The following is a 19,376-nucleotide window of genomic DNA, read 5'->3' as shown; positions in this document are numbered from 1 at the left end:
TCTAAGATAATCAATTATAATTGGATTCAATTCTTAACTGTTACTATGGGCTTCAAGATTGAGTTCTAAGACTAAAACTTTAAGCTTATACTAGTTTGGTTGTTCTTATTAAGGAACGAATCCTGAGTTCTTTCCCAAGTAACATGTTTTTAATTGGGGTTCGAAATTAGCTCCCTAATGTTGCGATGCACATGCCGTATTCCAGCTTGGCTGGTAAGGGGCAGGTTAAGACTTCTTTGAAATTTATTTGGTTCTATTTTGTCCAAATTTCTTTGATTTTATTCCAGTAAGGCTAACAATTTCTTTCAGTGTGTTTCTGTCCTATATATTTTGGATACTGTTCAAGCGCTGCTCAGACCTGGAATCTTCTGGGGTTTTTATTCCAGTTCCTTTTCTAGGAACTGGGTTTTGGAGTTTTATTCAAACTATTTTGCCTTTTTGTGGTCATTGATAGCATTATTTGTTTTCTTTAGATACAATAAATGCTTATTCTTCATTTTTCTCTTTTCATTCAGATTATTTCCTGAGGATGCGGATTCTCATATGCTTCACTTGCTCTTCAGGACATAGTTAGAGGATCTTTTTTCAAAAGCTCTTAATTCCTCACGCAAGGGTCACCTTTTTTTAGGTTTCCAGATGGTTTATGTCACTATCTTTGTCTCTATCAGACAAGGGACAATTTGTATTGGGTTCTGTCTGTCGGTAACTTTATTCTCTATTATTTCCTTCAGTTGCTATATATGCATAGAAGTTTTAACAGCATTGGATTCAATTCCCTTTGCTCATTTTCAATGGAAAGATCCTTTCCAGCTTTTTATGAGTGTTGTTTCTTCAAGAACATGGTTGGAGGATCAATTAACCAATCAGTTTGTTGATTCCTCAGACAAGAGTAACCTTTTTTAGATTTCCGGATAGATTCAGTGTCCATGACTCTGTCTCTGTTGGTCAGGAGACGTCTGAAATTGGTTTCAGCTTATCGAAACCTTCAGTCTCAATCATTCCCTTCGGTAGCCTTATGCATGGAAATTCTAGGTTCTTATGACTGCTGCATTGGACGTGTTCCCCTTTGCTCATTTTCACATGCAACCTCTTCAGCTCTGTATGCTGAACCAGTGGTGCCGGGATTATACAAAGATATCTCATTTAATATCTTTAAAACTGATTGTTCGACACCCTCTGACATGGTACAGACCACCATCGTTTAGTTCAGGGGGCTTCTTTTTTTCTTCCAACCTGGACTGTGATCTCAACAGGTGCAAGTCTGACAGGTTGGGGAGCTGTATGGGGGTTTCTGACAGCACAAGGGGTTTGGGAAATCTCAGGAGGTGAGATTACCAATCAATATTTTGGAACTCCGTGCAATTTTCAAAAGCTCTTCAGTCATGGCCTCTTCTAAAGAGAGAATCGTTCATTTGTTTTCAGACAGACAATGTCACAACTGTGGCATATGTCAATCATCAAGGAGGGACTCACAGTCCTCTGGCTATGAAAGAAGTATCTCGAATACTGGTATGGGTGGAATCCAGCTCCAGTCTAATCTCTGCGGTTCATATCCCAGGTATTGACAATTGGAAAGCGGATTATCTCAGTCGCCAAACGTTACATCCGGGCGAATGGTCTCTTCACCCAGAGGTGTTTCTTCAGATTGTTCAAATATGGGGACTTCCAGAAATAGATCTGATGGCTTCTCATCTAAACAAGAAACTTCCCAGGTATCTGTCCAGATCCAGGGATCCTCAGGCGGAAGCAGTGGATGCATTGTCACTTCCTTGGAAGTATCATCCTGCCTATATCTTTCCACCTCTAGTTCTTCTTCCAAGAGTAATCTCCAAGATTCTGAAGGAATGCTAGTTTTTTCTGCTGGTGGCTCCAGCATGGTCTCACAGGTTTTGGTATACGGATCTTGTCCGCATGGCTTCTTGCCAACCGTGGACTCTTCCGTTAAGACCAGTCCTTCTGTCACAAGGTCCTTTTTTACCACCAGGATCTCAAATCCTTAAATTTAAAGGTATGGAGATTGAACGCTTGATTCTTAGTCAAAGAGGTTTCTCTGACTCTGTGATTAATACTATGTTACAGGCTCGTAGATCTGTATCTAGGAAGATATATTATCGAGTCTGGAAGACTTACATTTCTTGGTGTCTTTCTCATCATTTTTCCTGGCATTCTTTTAGAATTCCGAGAATTTTTCAGTTTCTTCAGGATGGTTTGGATAAAGGTTTGTCTGCAAGTTCCTTGAAAGGACAAATCTCTGCTCTTTCTGTTCTTTTTCACAGAAGGATTGCTATTCTTCCTGATATTCATTGTTTTGTACAAGCTTTGGTTCGTATAAAACCTGTTATTAAGTCAATTTCTCCTCCTTGGAGTTTGAATTTGGTTCTGGGGGCTCTTCAAGCTCTTCCGTTTGAACCTATGCATTCACTGGACATTAAATTACTTTCTTGGAAAGTTTTGTTTTCTTTTAGCCATCTCTTCTGCTAGAAGAGTTTCTGAATTATCTGCTCTTTCCTGTGAATCTCCTTTTCTGATTTTCCATCAGGATAAGGCGGTGTTGCGAACTTCTTTTAAATTTTTATCTAAGGTTGTGAATTCTAACAACATTAGTAGAGAAATTGTGGTTCCTTCATTATGTCCTAATCCTAAGAATTCTAAGGAGAGATCATTGCATTCTTTGGATGTAGTTAGAGCTTTGAAATATTATGTTGAAGCTACTAAGAATTTCCGAAAGACTTCTAGTCTATTTGTTATCTTTTCCGGTTCTAGGAAAGGTCAGAAGGCCTCTGCCATTTCTTTGGCATCTTGGTTGAAATCGTTAATTCATCATGCTTATGTCGAGTCGGGTAAATCTCCGCCTCAAAGGATTACAGCTCATTCTACTAGGTCAGTTTCTACTTCCTGGGCGTTTAGGAATGAAGCTTCGATTGATCAGATTTGCAAAGCAGCAACTTGGTCTTCTTTGCATACTTTTACTAAATTCTACCATTTTGATGTGTATTCTTCTTCTGAAGCAGTTTTTGGTAGAAAAATACTTCAGGCAGCTGTTTCAGTTTGATTCTTCTGCTTATAATTTCAGTTTTCTTCATTATAAGATTTAAACTTTATTTTGGGTGTGGATTTTTTTTCAGCGGAATTGGCTGTCTTTATTTTATCCCTCCCTCTCTAGTGACTCTTGCGTGGAAGATCCACATCTTGGGTAGTCATTATCCCATACGTCACTAGCTCATGGACTCTTGTTAATTACATGAAAGAAAACATAATTTATGTAAGAACTTACCTGATAAATTCATTTCTTTCATATTAGCAAGAGTCCATGAGGCCCACCCTTTTTTGTGGTGGTTATGATTTTTTTGTATAAAGCACAATTATTCCAATTCCTTGTTTTTTATGCTTTCACACTTTTTTCTTATCACCCCACTTCTTGGCTATTCGTTAAACTGATTTGTGGGTGTGGTGAGGGGTGTATTTATAGGCATTTTGAGGTTTGGGAAACTTTGCCCCTCCTGGTAGGAATGTATATCCCATACGTCACTAGCTCATATGAAAGAAATGAATTTATCAGGTAAGTTCTTACATAAATTATGTTTTTTCCTCTTTTACAACTAGTTAAGCATACCATAATTTTTGAGACTTTATTGACAGCTTCTAACAGTGTTTTACCTGTTTGCGTGTTTCAATGGAAACCGGGTATAATTTTGCTCTTTTCAGCTTCTATTATTTTCAATGGGACACATCATTTTTTTCAGCCATCAGACTACGGATAGTGTTAATGATGGAAAACTCGCTATCAGAAACTGTAGCTAAGTGAAATGACTTCCAACAGCAATTTTTTCATTTTGCAACCTAACGCAAAACCATTTATGAAAATGAGCCCCATGTCAGTAAAATACTGGCTGGGTGGAAACCTTATTTTGCATTCATATTACACAGTTAAAATATGCATGTCAGATAGTACTGGTGCACTAAATCCCTCACCTAATAGATTTCTGTGGGGATGCACCGTAAAATTCAAGTTGAATATTCCTCCAGTGCTAAGCTTATGGTGTGCAAAAAATCCACTCAAGTAGTGGAGATTTTCATGCAGTGCTATACTATTTTAACGAAAGTGAAGCATAAAACACTTCACACATACATACATATATACATATACATGCATATGTACATATAAAAACATACACCCATGTATACATATACATGCATATGTACATATAAACACATACATACATATATACATATAAATGAATATGTGCATATAAACACATATATATATACATATACATGCATATGTACATCTAAACACATACATATATACATATACATGCATATTTACATATAAACACATACACACATATATACATATACATGCATATGTACACAGGGCCGCCACTAGAAATTTTGGGGCCCCTGACTTAACCATTGACCAGGCCCCCCCCCCCCCCCTCCTTTGACTTGTGCAATTTTTGACCAAGTGACTAAAACTTATATGCACTTTATTCTTAAGTGTCTATTTAAACTTGGAAATGTTGTAAAGGTAGTAACATACAAACACACAGACACACTCATACACTGAAACACACACGCACACTCGCACATAAGGATTCACATATAGACACTCTAGCAGACACGCAAAGAAACACACTCAGACACAGACACCCAAACAGACACTCAGAACTTGTTTACATTGACCTGACAAGTAATGAGGTAAACTACAGTTTTGTAAAAAAATGAAATTTAGAAAAAAAAATATGGAGTTCTGATTATCTTTCTGTAAAGGAAGATGTCAACTAAATGACGACAACAGCATGCAGGAAGGACCCTGAACTGCCTAAACAATAATTTAAAGGTTAAATGGTAGATTGGTGATTTCCGGAAAGGTCTCATTAGTCTCAAAGTCTGTAGAAAGATGTGAATAATCAGTAGTAATGTCAAAATGTCCTAAAAAGTACAGTCAATGGAAACACACACACACACACACACACAAACTCAAACTTGCACATACACCCAAGAAAACACAGACAGAGACAGCCTCAGAAAACACAGAAAGACATACACACACACACACACAGACACCCACAGAAAACAAAGACATACACACACAGAGAGACAACCACATAAAACACAGAAAGACATAGATACACACACCCTCACTGAGACATCCACAGAAAACACACAAAGACATACACACACCCTCACAGAGACACCCACAGAAAACACACACCCTCACAGAGACACCCACAGAAAACACAGACATACATACACACACACACACACACACACCCTCACAGAGACATCCACAGAAAACACAGACATACACAACCACCCTCACAGAGGCATCCAGAGAAAATACACAAAGACAAACATACACACACCCTCACAGAGACACCCAAAGAAAAAGCTCAAAGACATATGCACACACCCTCACAGACATCCACAGAAAATGCACAAATACATACACACCCACCCTCACAGAGAGACCCACAGAAAAAAACATAATTTATGCTTACCTGATAAATTTATTTCTCTTGTAGTGTATCCAGTCCACGGATCAACCATTACTTGTGGGATATTCTCCTTCCCAACAGGAAGTTGCAAGAGGATCACCCACAGCAGAGCTGCTATATAGCTCCTCCCCTCACTGCCATATCCAGTCATTCGACCGAAAGAAGACGAGAAAGGAGAAATCATAGGGTGCAGTGGTGACTGTAGTTTAATTAAAATTTAGACCTGCCTTAAAAGGACAGGGCAGGCCGTGGACTGGATACACTACAAGAGAAATAAATTTATCAGGTAAGCATAAATTATGTTTTCTCTTGTTAAGTGTATCCAGTCCACGGATCATCCATTACTTGTGGGATACCAATACCAAAGCTAAAGTACACGGATGATGGGAGGGACAAGGCAGGAACTTAAATGGAAGGAACCACTGCCTGTAGAACCTTTCTCCCAAAAACAGCCTCCGAAGAAGCAAAAGTGTCAAATTTGTAAAATTTTGAAAAGGTGTGAAGCGAAGACCAAGTCGCAGCCTTGCAAATCTGTTCAACAGAGGACTCATTTTTAAAGGCCCAGGTGGAAGCCACAGCTCTAGTAGAATGAGCTGTAATCCTTTCAGGGGGCTGCTGTCCAGCAGTCTCATAGGCTAAGCGTATTATGCTCCGAAGCCCAAAGGAGAGAGAGGTTGCCGAAGCTTTTTGACCTCTCCTCTGTCCAGAGTAAACGACAAACAGGGCAGATGTTTGACGAAAATCTTTAGTAGCCTGTAAGTAAAACTTCAAGGCACGGACTACGTCCAGATTATGCAAAAGACGTTCCTTCTTTGAAGAAGGATTAGGACACAATGATGGAACAACAATCTCTTGATTGATATTCCTGTTAGAAACCACCTTAGGTAAAAACCCAGGTTTGTTACGCAGAACTACCTTGTCTGAATGAAAAATCAGATAAGGAGAATCACAATGTAAGGCAGATAACTCAGAGACTCTTCGAGCCGAGGAAATAGCCATCAAAAACAGAACTTTCCAAGATAAAAGTTTAATATCAATGGAATGAAGGGGTTCAAACGGAACTACCTGAAGAACTTTAAGAACCAAGTTTAAGCTCCACGGGGGATCAACAGTTTTAAACACAGGCTTAATTCTAACCAAAGCCTGACAAAATGCCTGGACGTCTGGAACTTCTGCCAGATGCTTGTGCAAAAGAATAGACAGAGCAGAGATCTGTCCTTTTAAAGAACTAGCTGATAAGCCTTTGTCCAAACCCTCTTGGAGAAAGGACAATATCCTAGGAATCCTAACCTTACTCCATGAGTAACTCTTGGATTCACACCAATAAAGATATTTACGCCATATCTTATGGTAGATTTTCCTGGTGACAGGCTTCCGAGCCTGTATTAAGGTATCAATGACTGACCCGGAGAAGCCACGCCTTGATAGAATCAAGTGTTCAATCGCCATGCAGTCAGTCTCAGAGAAAGTAGATTTGGATCATTGAAAGGACCTTGTATTAGAAGGTCCTGCCTCAGAGGCAGAGTCCATGGTGGAAGAGATGACATGTCCACTAGGTCTGCATACCAGGTCCTGCGTGGCCACGCAGGCGCTATCAGAATCACCGATGCTCTCTCCTGTTTGATTTTGGCAATCAGTCGAGGGAGCAGAGGAAACGGTGGAAACACATAGGCCAGGTTGAAGAACCAAGGAGCTGCTAGAGCATCTATCAGCATTGCTCCCGGGTCCCTGGACCTGGATCCGTAACAAGGAAGCTTGGCATTCTGGCGAGACGCCATGAGATCCAGTTCTGGTTTGCCCCAACGATGGACCAGTTGAGCAAACACCTCCGGATGGAGTTCCCACTCCCCCGGATGAAAAGTCTGACGACTTAGAAAATCCGCCTCCCAGTTCTCTATGCCTGGGATGTGGATCGCTGACAGGCGGCAATAGTGAGACTCTGCCCAGCAAATTATCTTTGAGACTTCTAACATCGCTAGGGAACTCCTGGTTCCCCCTTGATGGTTGATGTAAGCCACAGTCGTGATGTTGTCCGACTGAGATCTGATGAACCTCAGTGTTGCTAACTGAGGCCAAGCTAGAAGAGCATTGAATATTGCTCTTAACTCCAAAATATTTATTGGGAGGAGTTTCTCCTCCTGAGTCCACGATCCCTGAGCCTTCAGGGAGTTCCAGACTGCGCCCCAACCTAGAAGGCTGGCATCTGTTGATACAATCGTCCAATCTGGCCTGCGAAAGGTCATACCCTTGGACAGATGGACCCGAGAAAGCCACCAGAGAAGAGAATCTCTGGTCTCTTGATCCAGATTTAGTAGAGGGGACTAATCCCCATTCCACTGACTTAGCATGCATAATTGCAGCAGTCTGAGATGCAGGCGCGCAAATGGCACTATGTCCATTGCCGCTACCATTAAGCCGATTACTTCCATGCACTGAGCCACTGAAGGGCGTCGAATGGAATGAAGGACACGGCAAGCATTTAGTTTTGATAACCTGGACTCCGTCAGGTAAATTTTCATCTTTACAGAATCTATAAGAGTCCCTAGGAAGGAGACTCTTGTGAGTGGTGATAGAGAACTCTTTTCCACGTTCATTTTCCACCCATGCGACCTCAGAAATGCCAGAACTATCTCTGTATGAGACTTGGCAATTTGAAAGCTTGACGCCTGTATCAGGATGTCGTCTAGATACGGAGCCACCGCTATGCCTCGCGGTCTTAGAACCGCCAGAAGTGAGCCCAGAATCTTTGTAAAAATTCTCGGGGCAGTGGCCAACCCGAAGGGAAGAGCTACAAATTGGTAATGCCTGTCTAGAAAGGCAAACCTTAGGAACCGATGATGATCTTTGTGAATCGGTATGTGAATGTAGGCATCCTTTAAGTCCACTGTGGTCATGTACTGACCCTCTTGGATCATGGGTAGGATGGTCCGAATAGTTTCCATTTTGAATGATGGAACTCTGAGGAATTTGTTTAAGATCTTTAGATCCAAGATTGGTCTGAAGGTTCCCTCTTTCTTGGGAACCACAAACAGATTTGAATAAAATCCCTGTCCTTGTTCCGTCCGCGGAACTGGATGGATCACTCCCATTACTAGGAGGTCTTGCACACAGCTTAGGAATGCCTCTTTCTTTATCTGGTTTGATGATAACCTTGAAAGATGAAATCTCCCTTGTCGAGGAGAAGCTTTGAAGTCCAGAAGATATCCCTGAGATATGATCTCCAACGCCCAGGGATCCTGAACATCTCTTGCCCACGCCTGGGCGAAGAGAGAAAGTCTGCCCCCCACTAGATCCGTTTCCGGATAGGGGGCCGTTCCTTCATGCTGTCTTGGGGGCAGAAGCAGGCTTCCTGGCCTGCTTGCCCTTGTTCCAGGACTGGTTAGGTTTCCAGGCCTGTCTGGAATAAGCAACAGTTCCCTCTTGTTTTGAAGCGGAGGAAGTTGATGCTGCTCCTGCCTTGAAATTTCGAAAGGCACGAAAATTAGACTGTTTGGCCTTTGATTTGGCCCTGTCCTAAGGAAGGGTATGACCCTTGCCTCCAGTAATGTCAGCAATAATTTCCTTCAAGCCAGTCCCGAATAAGGTCTGCCCCTTGAAAGGAATGTTGAGTAATTTAGACTTTGAAGTCACGTCAGCTGACCAGGATTTAAGCCATAGCACCCTACGTGCCTGGATGGCGAATCCGGAATTCTTAGCCGTTAGTTTAGTCAAATGAACAATGGCATCAGAAACAAATGAGTTAGCTAGCTTAAGCGTTCTAAGCTTGTCAATAATTTCATTCAATGGAGCTGTTTGGATGGCCTCTTCCAGGGCCTCAAACCAGAATGCCGCTGCAGCAGTGACAGGCGCAATGCATACAAGGGGCTGTAAAATAAAACCTTGTTGAATAAACATTTTCTTAAGGTAACCCTCCAATTTTTTATCCATTGGATCTGAAAAAGCACAACTGTCCTCAACCGGGATAGTGGTACGCTTTGCTAAAGTAGAAACTGCTCCCTCCACCTTAGGGACTGTCTGCCATAAGTCCCGTGTAGTGGCGTCTATTGGAAACATTTTTCTAAATATAGGAGGTGGGGAAAAGGACACACCGGGTCTATCCCACTCCTTGCTAATAATTTCTGTTAGCCTTTTAGGTATAGGAAAAACGTCAGTACTCACCGGCACCGCATAGTATCTGGAATTGCAACTGTGTTACAGTCATTCAGAGCAGCTAATACCTCCCCAGCAATACACGGAGGTTCTCAAGCTTAAATTTAAAATTAGAAATCTCTGAATCAGGTTTCCCTGAGTCAGAGATGTCACCCACAGACTGAAGCTCTCCGTCCCCATGTTCTGCATACTGTGACGCCGTATCAGACATGGCTCTAACAGCATTTGCGCACTCTGTATCTCTCCTAACCCCAGAGCTATCGCGCTTGCCTCTTAATTCAGGCAATCTAGATAATACCTCTGACAGGGTATTATTCATGATTGCAGCCATGTCCTGCAAGGTAATCGCTATGGGCGTCCCTGATGTAATTGGCGCCATATTAGCGTGCGTCCCCTGAGCGGGAGGCGAAGGGTCTGACACGTGGGGAGAGTTAGTCGGCATAACTTCCCCCTCGACAGAACCCTCTGGTGATAATTCTTTTATAGATAAAGACTGATCTTTACTGTTTAAGGTGAAATCAATACATTTAGTACACATTCTCCTATGGGGCTCCACCATGGCTTTCAAACATAATGAACAAGTAGGTTCCTCTGTGTCAGACATGTTTAAACAGACTAGCAATGAGACTAGCAAGCTTGGAAAACACTTTAAAACAAGTTTACAAGCAATATAAAAAAACGTTACTGCGCCTTTAAGAAACACAAATTTTCCCAAATTTTGAAATAACAGTGAAAAAATGCAGTTACACTAACGAAATTTTTACAGTGTATGTAATAAGTTAGCAGAGCATTGCACCCACTTGCAAATGGATGATTAACCCCTTAATACCAAAAACGGAATAACAAATGACAAAAACGTTTTTTAAACAGTCACAACAACTGCCACAGCTCTACTGTGGCTTTTTACCTCCCTCAATACGACTTTTGAAGCCTTTTGAGCCCTTCAGAGAAGTCCTGGATCATGCAGGAAGAAGCTGGATGTCTGTGTCTGTAATTTTTGCTGTGCAAAAAAATGCCAAAATAGGCCCCTCCCACTCATATTACAACAGTGGGAAGCCTCAGGGAACTGTTTCTAGGCAAAATTCAAGCCAGCCATGTGGAAAAAACTAGGCCCCAATAAGTTTTATCACCAAACATATGTAAAAAACGATTAAATATGCCAGCAAACGTTTTAAAATACACTTTTATAAGAGTATGTATCTCTATTAATAAGCCTGATACCAGTCGCTATCACTGCATTTAAGGCTTTACTTACATTATTTCGGTATCAGCAGCATTTTCTAGCAAATTCCATCCCTAGAAAAATAATTTAACTGCACATACCTTATTGCAGGAGAACCTGCACGCTATTCCCCCTCTGAAGTTACCTCACTCCTCAGAATATGTGAGAACAGCAAAGGATCTTAGTTACTTCTGCTAAGATCATAGAAAAGGCAGATTTTTCTTCTAAATACTGCCTGAGATAAACAGTACACTCCGGTACCATTTAAAAATAACAAACTTTTGATTGAAGAAATAAACTAAGTATAAAACACCACAGTCCTCTTACGACCTCCATCTTAGTTGAGAGTTGCAAGAGAATGACTGGATATGGCAGTGAGGGGAGGAGCTATATAGCAGCTCTGCTGTGGGTGATCCTCTTGCCACTTCCTGTTGGGAAGGAGAATATCCCACAAGTAATGGATGATCCGTGGACTGGATACACTTAACAAGAGAAAAAATACACACTCATAGAGACACAAACCAAAGCACAAAGAAATAAACAGAACCCACAGAAACACTCACAGGAGGAAACATTTATGCAGCTTGTATCCCCTAAATCAACAGTGTGTGACATGCATGATAAAAAAAATTGCAGAAATTAAGAGGTCACTTTTTAAAGAATCATATTTGTAAATGTGCAAACAAAAATAATTCTGTAAATTCAAAATTGTACATTAATGATCTGGGTAGATGGCTAGATGAAGAAAATTACTTTTAAAAGGTTGACATATGTTTGTTTGATTTTTCCCCATTTTCCGCAACCAAGAGCACCACTTCAAATATAGTGTACAAATGTTCCCATCTGTCAGCAGTACTTATGGATTTTGAAAATGCTGTACTTTATATGGTCTTGGTGGAACCATAAGCTGTGGTACTCATACTATTAGATCTGGTTAAAGGCAGGATTTAGGTTTGTTGGTATGTATTTCAAAATTAAGTCAGCTGTTGTGTAAACTGAACAGTTTTAAGTTAACCTGTCTCATTTAAAAAAACTGAGCAATCTTAGTCTAAGAGTATAACATGCTATACAGATGTAAAAATCTTAGATAAAATGCCTCCTTACATCTGGAAAGTCCTTGCATAAAGGGGCAGTAAACTGGAATGTAATAATATATATATATGTATATCTGCCAAAAGGGCACCTACCATTTGTGTATTGAGGAGGAAACATTTCTGCATGGTTTTAAATATAGAATTTCTATAGCATTGCCAAATATTCATAAATACACTGCTGCTAAAAAAATGTGTTTTTATGGACCCCTGGCCCCACCATACAACTACTGCCACACTGAAGTTACAATCCAAAATTGCACAAAGAAATAAAAAAACATTTGCTAAGTAAGTCCTACCTCTGCAAATGAAAGTGATTTGCCGTCTGACTCAGGCACACACTGTACAAACAAAGTGCCAAGTCTGTCTCACACTGTGCATAGTGGTTTAGTGCACACTCATAAATCCTCTCAAATGCTAATACTTTACTCCTTATAATAACATTTCCCATGCTCAATTAGCACTCTGCTGTAGTACCCACTGGTGGCTGCCAAAATTAAAAAAAATTAAAAAAAATTTTTTTAGTCCTTGCCTCATGGGGCCCCCCTGGCTCATTGGGCCCCTGACAGGAGTCACCCCTGTCACCCCCTGATGGCGGCCCTGTATGTACATATAAACACATACACACATATACACATATACATGCATATGTACATATAAACACATACACACATATATACATATGCATGCATATGTACATATAAACACATACATACATATATACCTATACATGCATATGTACATATAAAAACATACATACATATATACATATATATGCATATGTACATATAAACACATACATACATATATACATAAACATGCATATGTACATATAAACACATACATATACATGCATATGTACATATAAACACATACATACATATATACATATACATGCATATGTACATATAAACACATACATATACATGCATATGTACATATAAACACATACATACATATATACATATGCATGCATATGTACATATAAACACATACATACATATATACATATACATGCATATGCACATATAAACAATATATACATATATACATATACATGCATATGTATATATAAACACATACATACACCCATATATGCACATACATCTTTGAGCCCTTCCCAAACCTGCCCCTTGATATAAACCATTTACCTTTAATTATATTACAAAACCTTATTTTATTTATAAACTATTGTTTACTAAGTATCTAGGGCTTGGCTCACACATTCAAGCCCGCTTCCTGCAATGTAAGAAGCAGAGGTCACCAGACATCTGCTTCTTATACTCTCCGCCGACCCTGAGATGGTGTATTGAAGTCACCCTGAACACACACATACTCTTTGTGCCCTTCACTATCAATTGCTCTCCATTTACATTCTAGCGTTGTAATAAGCTGCAGATGCATTACATCAAATTAAAGGTTGAGCCTACCTAGGTATGCTTTATAACAAATTATACTAAGGGATGAAGTAAATTTGATAAGAAGTACATTAAAAAGTCTGATAAAATGTCATGCTCTATCTGAATCATTAAAGTTTAATTTTGATTTCCATGTTCCTTTAATAACAGCCTCAGCTATATTCTATCCATTAACCAATGATACCTTTAGCTCATGTAGTGTGTCAGTGATTTGATTGGCTGTCAAATTAAGAGACAGTTAAATTGATTTTGATTATTTTTTTTTCAGATCAATTTTATCTATTTGATTCTGAATGAATTCTATCCATCATGTCAGGGCTATAAAGGGAAATGCAACAGAAGAAACAACTTCTGCATACTCAACAGAATTTAACAGAAACATAGAAGTAATGTATTGTATAAAGAGAATATACTTCATTTAAATGGATTAGTGCAGGTCAAGATTCATACAGTGTCTGCCAGATAAAAAAAATACATTAATGTTATTTCATTATCAGAAGAGTTTTAGCTGGGCAAACTGGATAATGGTAAACTTATTAAAGATTTAATTATTTTATCAACAATAAATGCATAAACAAACCATACATTAAATAATGCTGCTCAAAAGCCAACATTTTACTTACATCTTTACCAATAAGGTCCTCCTGATTTTCTACGATTCCCCAAGGTGCAATCCCAATGGTGCATATTTTTCCTCTTGACTTTGAAGCATGGTCTTTTAAAGCATCTCCCACATGTCGAATAACTCCTGAAAAAGTAAAATAATATTTATAATAGTTAAAGGTTACACAGTAGTCAATGCAATGATACAATGTACTTCTATTAGGAAAAAATGATTTTAGTAAAAACTATCAGTTACAGAGGCATACATACATATGCAACACTTAAAGGGACAGTCTAGTCAAAATTAAACTTTCATGATTCAGATAGGGCATGTAATTTTAAACAACTTTCCAATTGACTATTATCATTAAATTTGCTTTGTTCCCTTGGTGGTATTTTTGAAAAGCTAAAGCTAGCTAGGCTCAAACTGATTTATAAACTGTTGAAAACCGCCTCCTAGCTCAGAGCATTTTGAAAGTTTTTCTCAGTTAGACAGTACTAGTTCATGTGTGTCATATAGATAACATTGTGCTCATTCCCATGGAGTAATTTAGGAGTCTGCACTGGTTGGCTAAACTGTATGTCTGTCAAAAGCACTGAGATAAGGGGGCAGTCTGCAGAGGCTTAGATACAAGGTAATCACAAAGGTAAAGCATATATTAATATAACTGTGCTGGTTATGCAAAACTGGGGGATGGGTAATAAAGGGATTATCTATCTTTTTAAACAAAAATTCTGGTGTAGACTGTCCCTTTAAGACCGCTGCTTCTTAACTTACATTTCCGGCGAGCCAGAAGGCTCGCACAGAAAAAGCAGCATCCACTGCTACATAAATATACCCCTTTGTCTTGCTTAGTTCCAATAGGTCATTAAAAACATATCTCTACAGTGATAAATACAAAATACATAAACATACAATTAATACAAATGAGCAGAGGATGCACATGAATTGTGCTAATACCCAGTGGTGAAAACAGATAATACAAATATAATTTTAATTCTATAATTCTTTCTTTCATTGGCAACATAAAAAGAGGATATGACTTCTATACAAAAACATTAAAAACTATCTTGTTTGGTCTGAATTGTTGCCAGTCAGGCAATATGGTGCTAAGCAAACATAACTTCCTAGCTGCACATTTTTATTTTCTTTAGAAGGTTAAAGGAATAGTCTAGTCAATATTAAACTTTCATGATTCAGATAGGGCATGCAATTTTAAACAACTTTCCAATTTACTTCTATTATCTCATTTGCTCAATTCTTTAGATATCCTTTGTTGAAGAAATAGCAATGCACATGTGTGAGCCAATCACACAAGGCCTCTATGTGCAGCAACCAATCAGCAGCTACTGAGCATATCTAGATATGCTTTTCAACAAGTGATATCAAGAGAATGAAGCAAATTAGATAATAGAAGTAAATTAGAAAGTTGTTTAAAATGACATGCTCTTTCTAAATCATGAAAGAAAAAAAATTGGGTTTCATATCCCTTTAAGTGAAGTAATGGATAGCAGCAATATGTTATAGACCAGGTATACAGATACTGACTGGAGTATTGATTATCGCTGGTCAGCGAGAGAGAGGTGTCTCATCCATCAGAGCAGAAGACTGATTGGTGACTCACTTACCAGTCTGGCTTAATCACATTTATCTATCACAAGGACAAGTTATTTACCAAACAGTCATATGTCACAAGAAAATTCTATAAAGTAGAAGGTTTATCTAGTAAAAAAACAGACATATTGACAGAAATATAACCATAATTAGGTTATAATTTAATTAGCTGTTAAGTTATGTTTGGCTAATCATGTGATACAAGGCCTGGTGTGTATATTTCTTTCTTGGGAATGCTACTTATTATAGTTTAATACATCAATTATTCTTATTTACATAGATGTCCTAATTTAAAACTCCTGTGTATTATTTTTTATACAAATTCCTCACACACACATAACAGAGTTTCATAGACATAGCCACGTTTCATTGATTTATTATTGCAAAACAATACTGGGAAATACAGAGTTATTTACTATATCTGTGCATACTGTAGTGTTATGTTTTGTTCAAAACTCCTTCTTTACTGCATTCCCTAAGGAAGTGATGATATATTTTTATCCTTTACATCTCTAGTCTCTATATGCTAATCTTGCTCTCATTTGCAGATTATTCAGTATACATTGATTTGCTGATGGAGATACAGTATACATACACCTCCCTTTGCTCCAGTATGTACTTGACTCAAATAAACCATTGCAAAGTTCTCTTATAGTTAAATTTCCTTGCATATGATATTCTTTTTTTTTTTTTTCATTTAATAAATACATGCTATTGTTTGCTTATCACTACAGTTTGAGAATATATTTCTCTCATTTGGACAATAGCAGAGTGTTGGTTAGTTTAGTAAAAGGTTACAGGAATGTGTTCTGCATTTGATTTTGAATTGCAAATTGAACTACTAAGTGGTTTAAATTAATTAAAACTAAACTGGACTTGAGAGCAAGTAATAGAATGCATTGCTTTATTTTTTAATATGACTAAATTACCCTCTAATTGTTAAGCTGAATGAAAATTTGAATGAAGTTAATTAAGCACATACCATTATCAAATGCAATCATTAAAGTTACATAAATAAATGATGGACTGAAACGTTATTATTTTTAATTATTTTAAAAATATCAAAACATTTGCAAAAAGATTGTAAAAAATGTGTTTAGCTTGTGTAATGTGTACACATTGTTTGTTTTTTCTTATAAGTACTGGGTTAAAATATGTTCTTGATGAAAGCAGGTCCATATTTTGGAAGTACAAAAGTTTCTGACCTATTACGAGCACTGTGTTTCAAATTGCAGTGAAGTTAAATACTTCAGGGTAGTAATAAAAGTTAAAAAAAAATTAAGAGATTCATGAGCCTATTAGATTCCAGCTCACACCTGACTTATAATTGTCCCACATCAACAGTAAATGAGTCATACTGACAAATTATAACACAATTAAATCCATGCTCACATGTAGGAAAAGAGAAATAGTAAGGATATATATCTAGGATTGAAGACCTTGACTAGGCCCCACTCCCCATATGAGGTATTTTCTGCATTATAAAAATCCACAGGTATTCAAGCAAAATCCCAAGACAGCACAACGATTTTAAAACCACTCTAAAATCAAACAGGTAAAAAAAAAAAAAGAACTAAAAACTTAAAAGTGAAAATGGCGTAAAAAATAAATGTAAAATTAAAACGTTTAAACAAAAAATTAAGATCAGGATCTGATGAACCCTATAATCAGGTATCATAACTTTTAAATAAAAAAGAGCCAACCTTCCTGTCATGAGGACCTCATGATTTTAGAATGTCAGAGGTTAATTTTTTGCTTTCTTTGATTTATCTTCTCTGCTTTTTACAACTCTGTACACAACTACCTAAAAAGTCAAACTTATGGGACCAATGGTTTTTACTACCTAAATTTGGTTCAACAAGATAAAGAGCTAGGTGATAAGTGGCGCACAATTGTTAGCACAAGTCACAATAACTAATATAGGGATCAAGCAAACTTGTGCACGTATTACAATTTGAAAGTAAACGCAAAGCCGGGTACACTCACACATACACGATCTGATTTTTTTTTATAATGGTAAAAGCTATATGGTATATAATAAGGTATTTGAATGGAAAGGGATATATTGTCTAAATATGTGTGTATATATATATATATATATATATATATATATACACATGTTTATTTATATATGTATTATTTTATGTCAATATTTTACATTACAATGTTGTTCACATAGTAGAAAATGTTCTTTGAATTTTTAAATATATATTCATATATATATATATATATATATATATATATATATATATTCATATATATATATAAAATTGCAGAAGTGTACGGCACTCACTAAATAAGTTCAGCTACCTGGGGCTCTCACTGGGAAGATACAGACAGTAGAACAGCAATGAATCCCATGGACGGACTCCGTGTTGTAACCAGGATCCAAATGAAGCAGGCACACAGGATTTTTCATAAACACTCAGTTTTAATGGCAGTATTTTAACCAAACGTTTCGGCTCTAACACGAGCCTTTGTCAATGGTGTACAAAACCGAATGTTTTTGTACACCATTGACAAAGGCTCGTGTTTGAGCCGAAACGTTTGGTTAAAATACTGCCATTAAAACGGAGTGTTTATGAAAAATCCTGTGTGCCTGCTTCATTTGGATCCTGGTTACAACACGGAGTCCGTCCGTGGGATTCATTGCTGTTCTACTATATATATATATATATATATATATATATATATATATATATATATATATATACCTGTGTATATTAATATAGATAATGTATATAGGTATTGTTAAAAATATATTTTTAAAAATAAAAAGAATATTTTCATCTCTGTGAAGATCATTGAAATGTAAAATATTCATAACTACCTTTGGGTTTAGAGATGCATGTCTAATGAGGTATCGGGTTAATAAGTGTTAGTTTTTTTTTGAAAGCGCACTCCATTGAAGTCTATGTGGAGAAGTTAACGCGTATAGGGTTTATCTTGCGCGCAAACAATTTACTTTCAACTTGTAATACGTGGGCCAACCCACCCGTGTTAAAAGTTTACTTTGAGCAGTGTTTTTGCGCAAGCCCATAAGGGGGGAATTCAGTCTTCTCACTACAGTGGTTTTTATGAGTAAAAGATTTCAACACAGGGTGACAGAAAAAAGTCTCCTGTATAAAGACAGAGACTAAGGTCAATTAGTGTTGAAAACAATAGGAGAGGATAAGTTAGACATGTTTTTAGCACATTTATGTTAACAGGGTGACCAAATATTACAGACAAAACAATAAATGAAGAAGGCAAAGGTAACAAATAAACATATGTTGCCTGAAATCCTCTAGGAGGCGCTATAAGTGGTAAACGGCAAGGTGTAAATATAAATACAGAGGAAAAAATCCTAAGTGGGTTAAGTGTATGTGAAGAGAAACAATACACAATGCAATAGAGCAATAAAATATGTGAGAACAATAGTCTCAAAAAACAAATATATGGGATATTACCACCAAAGCATACATGCAGGCAAAAGTCCAAATATTATCAGCTTGATGGAGATTCCCTAAGGCAAGAGGGATATATACGTGATGGAAAGAAGAGTCCGGGAGGCAGCTCTCTAACAGCATACAGTGGAAGGCAATCTGTTAGGAAAACACAATAGATAGAGGCGCCAATGGTGAAGATCAATGGTGAATCTTGAAAACTTCAGACAAGAGGTAAACACAGGGTACTCACTTGTAGCAAAGGCAATCAGTCATGCCCATAGAGACAGGCTGGATTTCTACAGCAGTCCAGCTAGCTGATCAGTGTCCCACAAACAGCTCCAGAATACAGGGG

The 19,376-nt window shown here is 37.9% G+C and overlaps 1 protein-coding gene across 4 annotated transcripts in view; it reads right to left on the bottom strand.

The window, feature by feature from the left end:
• Nucleotides 1–19,376, bottom strand: part of TRPM3 (transient receptor potential cation channel subfamily M member 3) — an 814,585-nt gene that overhangs the window by 471,178 nt on the left and 324,031 nt on the right. For all 4 annotated transcript variants that reach the window (XM_053702508.1, XM_053702509.1, XM_053702510.1 and 1 more), the window contains exon 5: nt 14,002–14,126. In XM_053702508.1, the coding sequence (XP_053558483.1) occupies nt 14,002–14,126 (125 nt within the window). The remainder of the gene's footprint in view (nt 1–14,001; nt 14,127–19,376) is intronic.

Source organism: Bombina bombina, chromosome 2 (assembly GCF_027579735.1).
Source record: "Bombina bombina isolate aBomBom1 chromosome 2, aBomBom1.pri, whole genome shotgun sequence".
In the NCBI taxonomy this organism is placed as follows: domain Eukaryota; kingdom Metazoa; phylum Chordata; class Amphibia; order Anura; family Bombinatoridae; genus Bombina; species Bombina bombina.
This window is presented reverse-complemented; position numbering and strand designations above follow the sequence as displayed.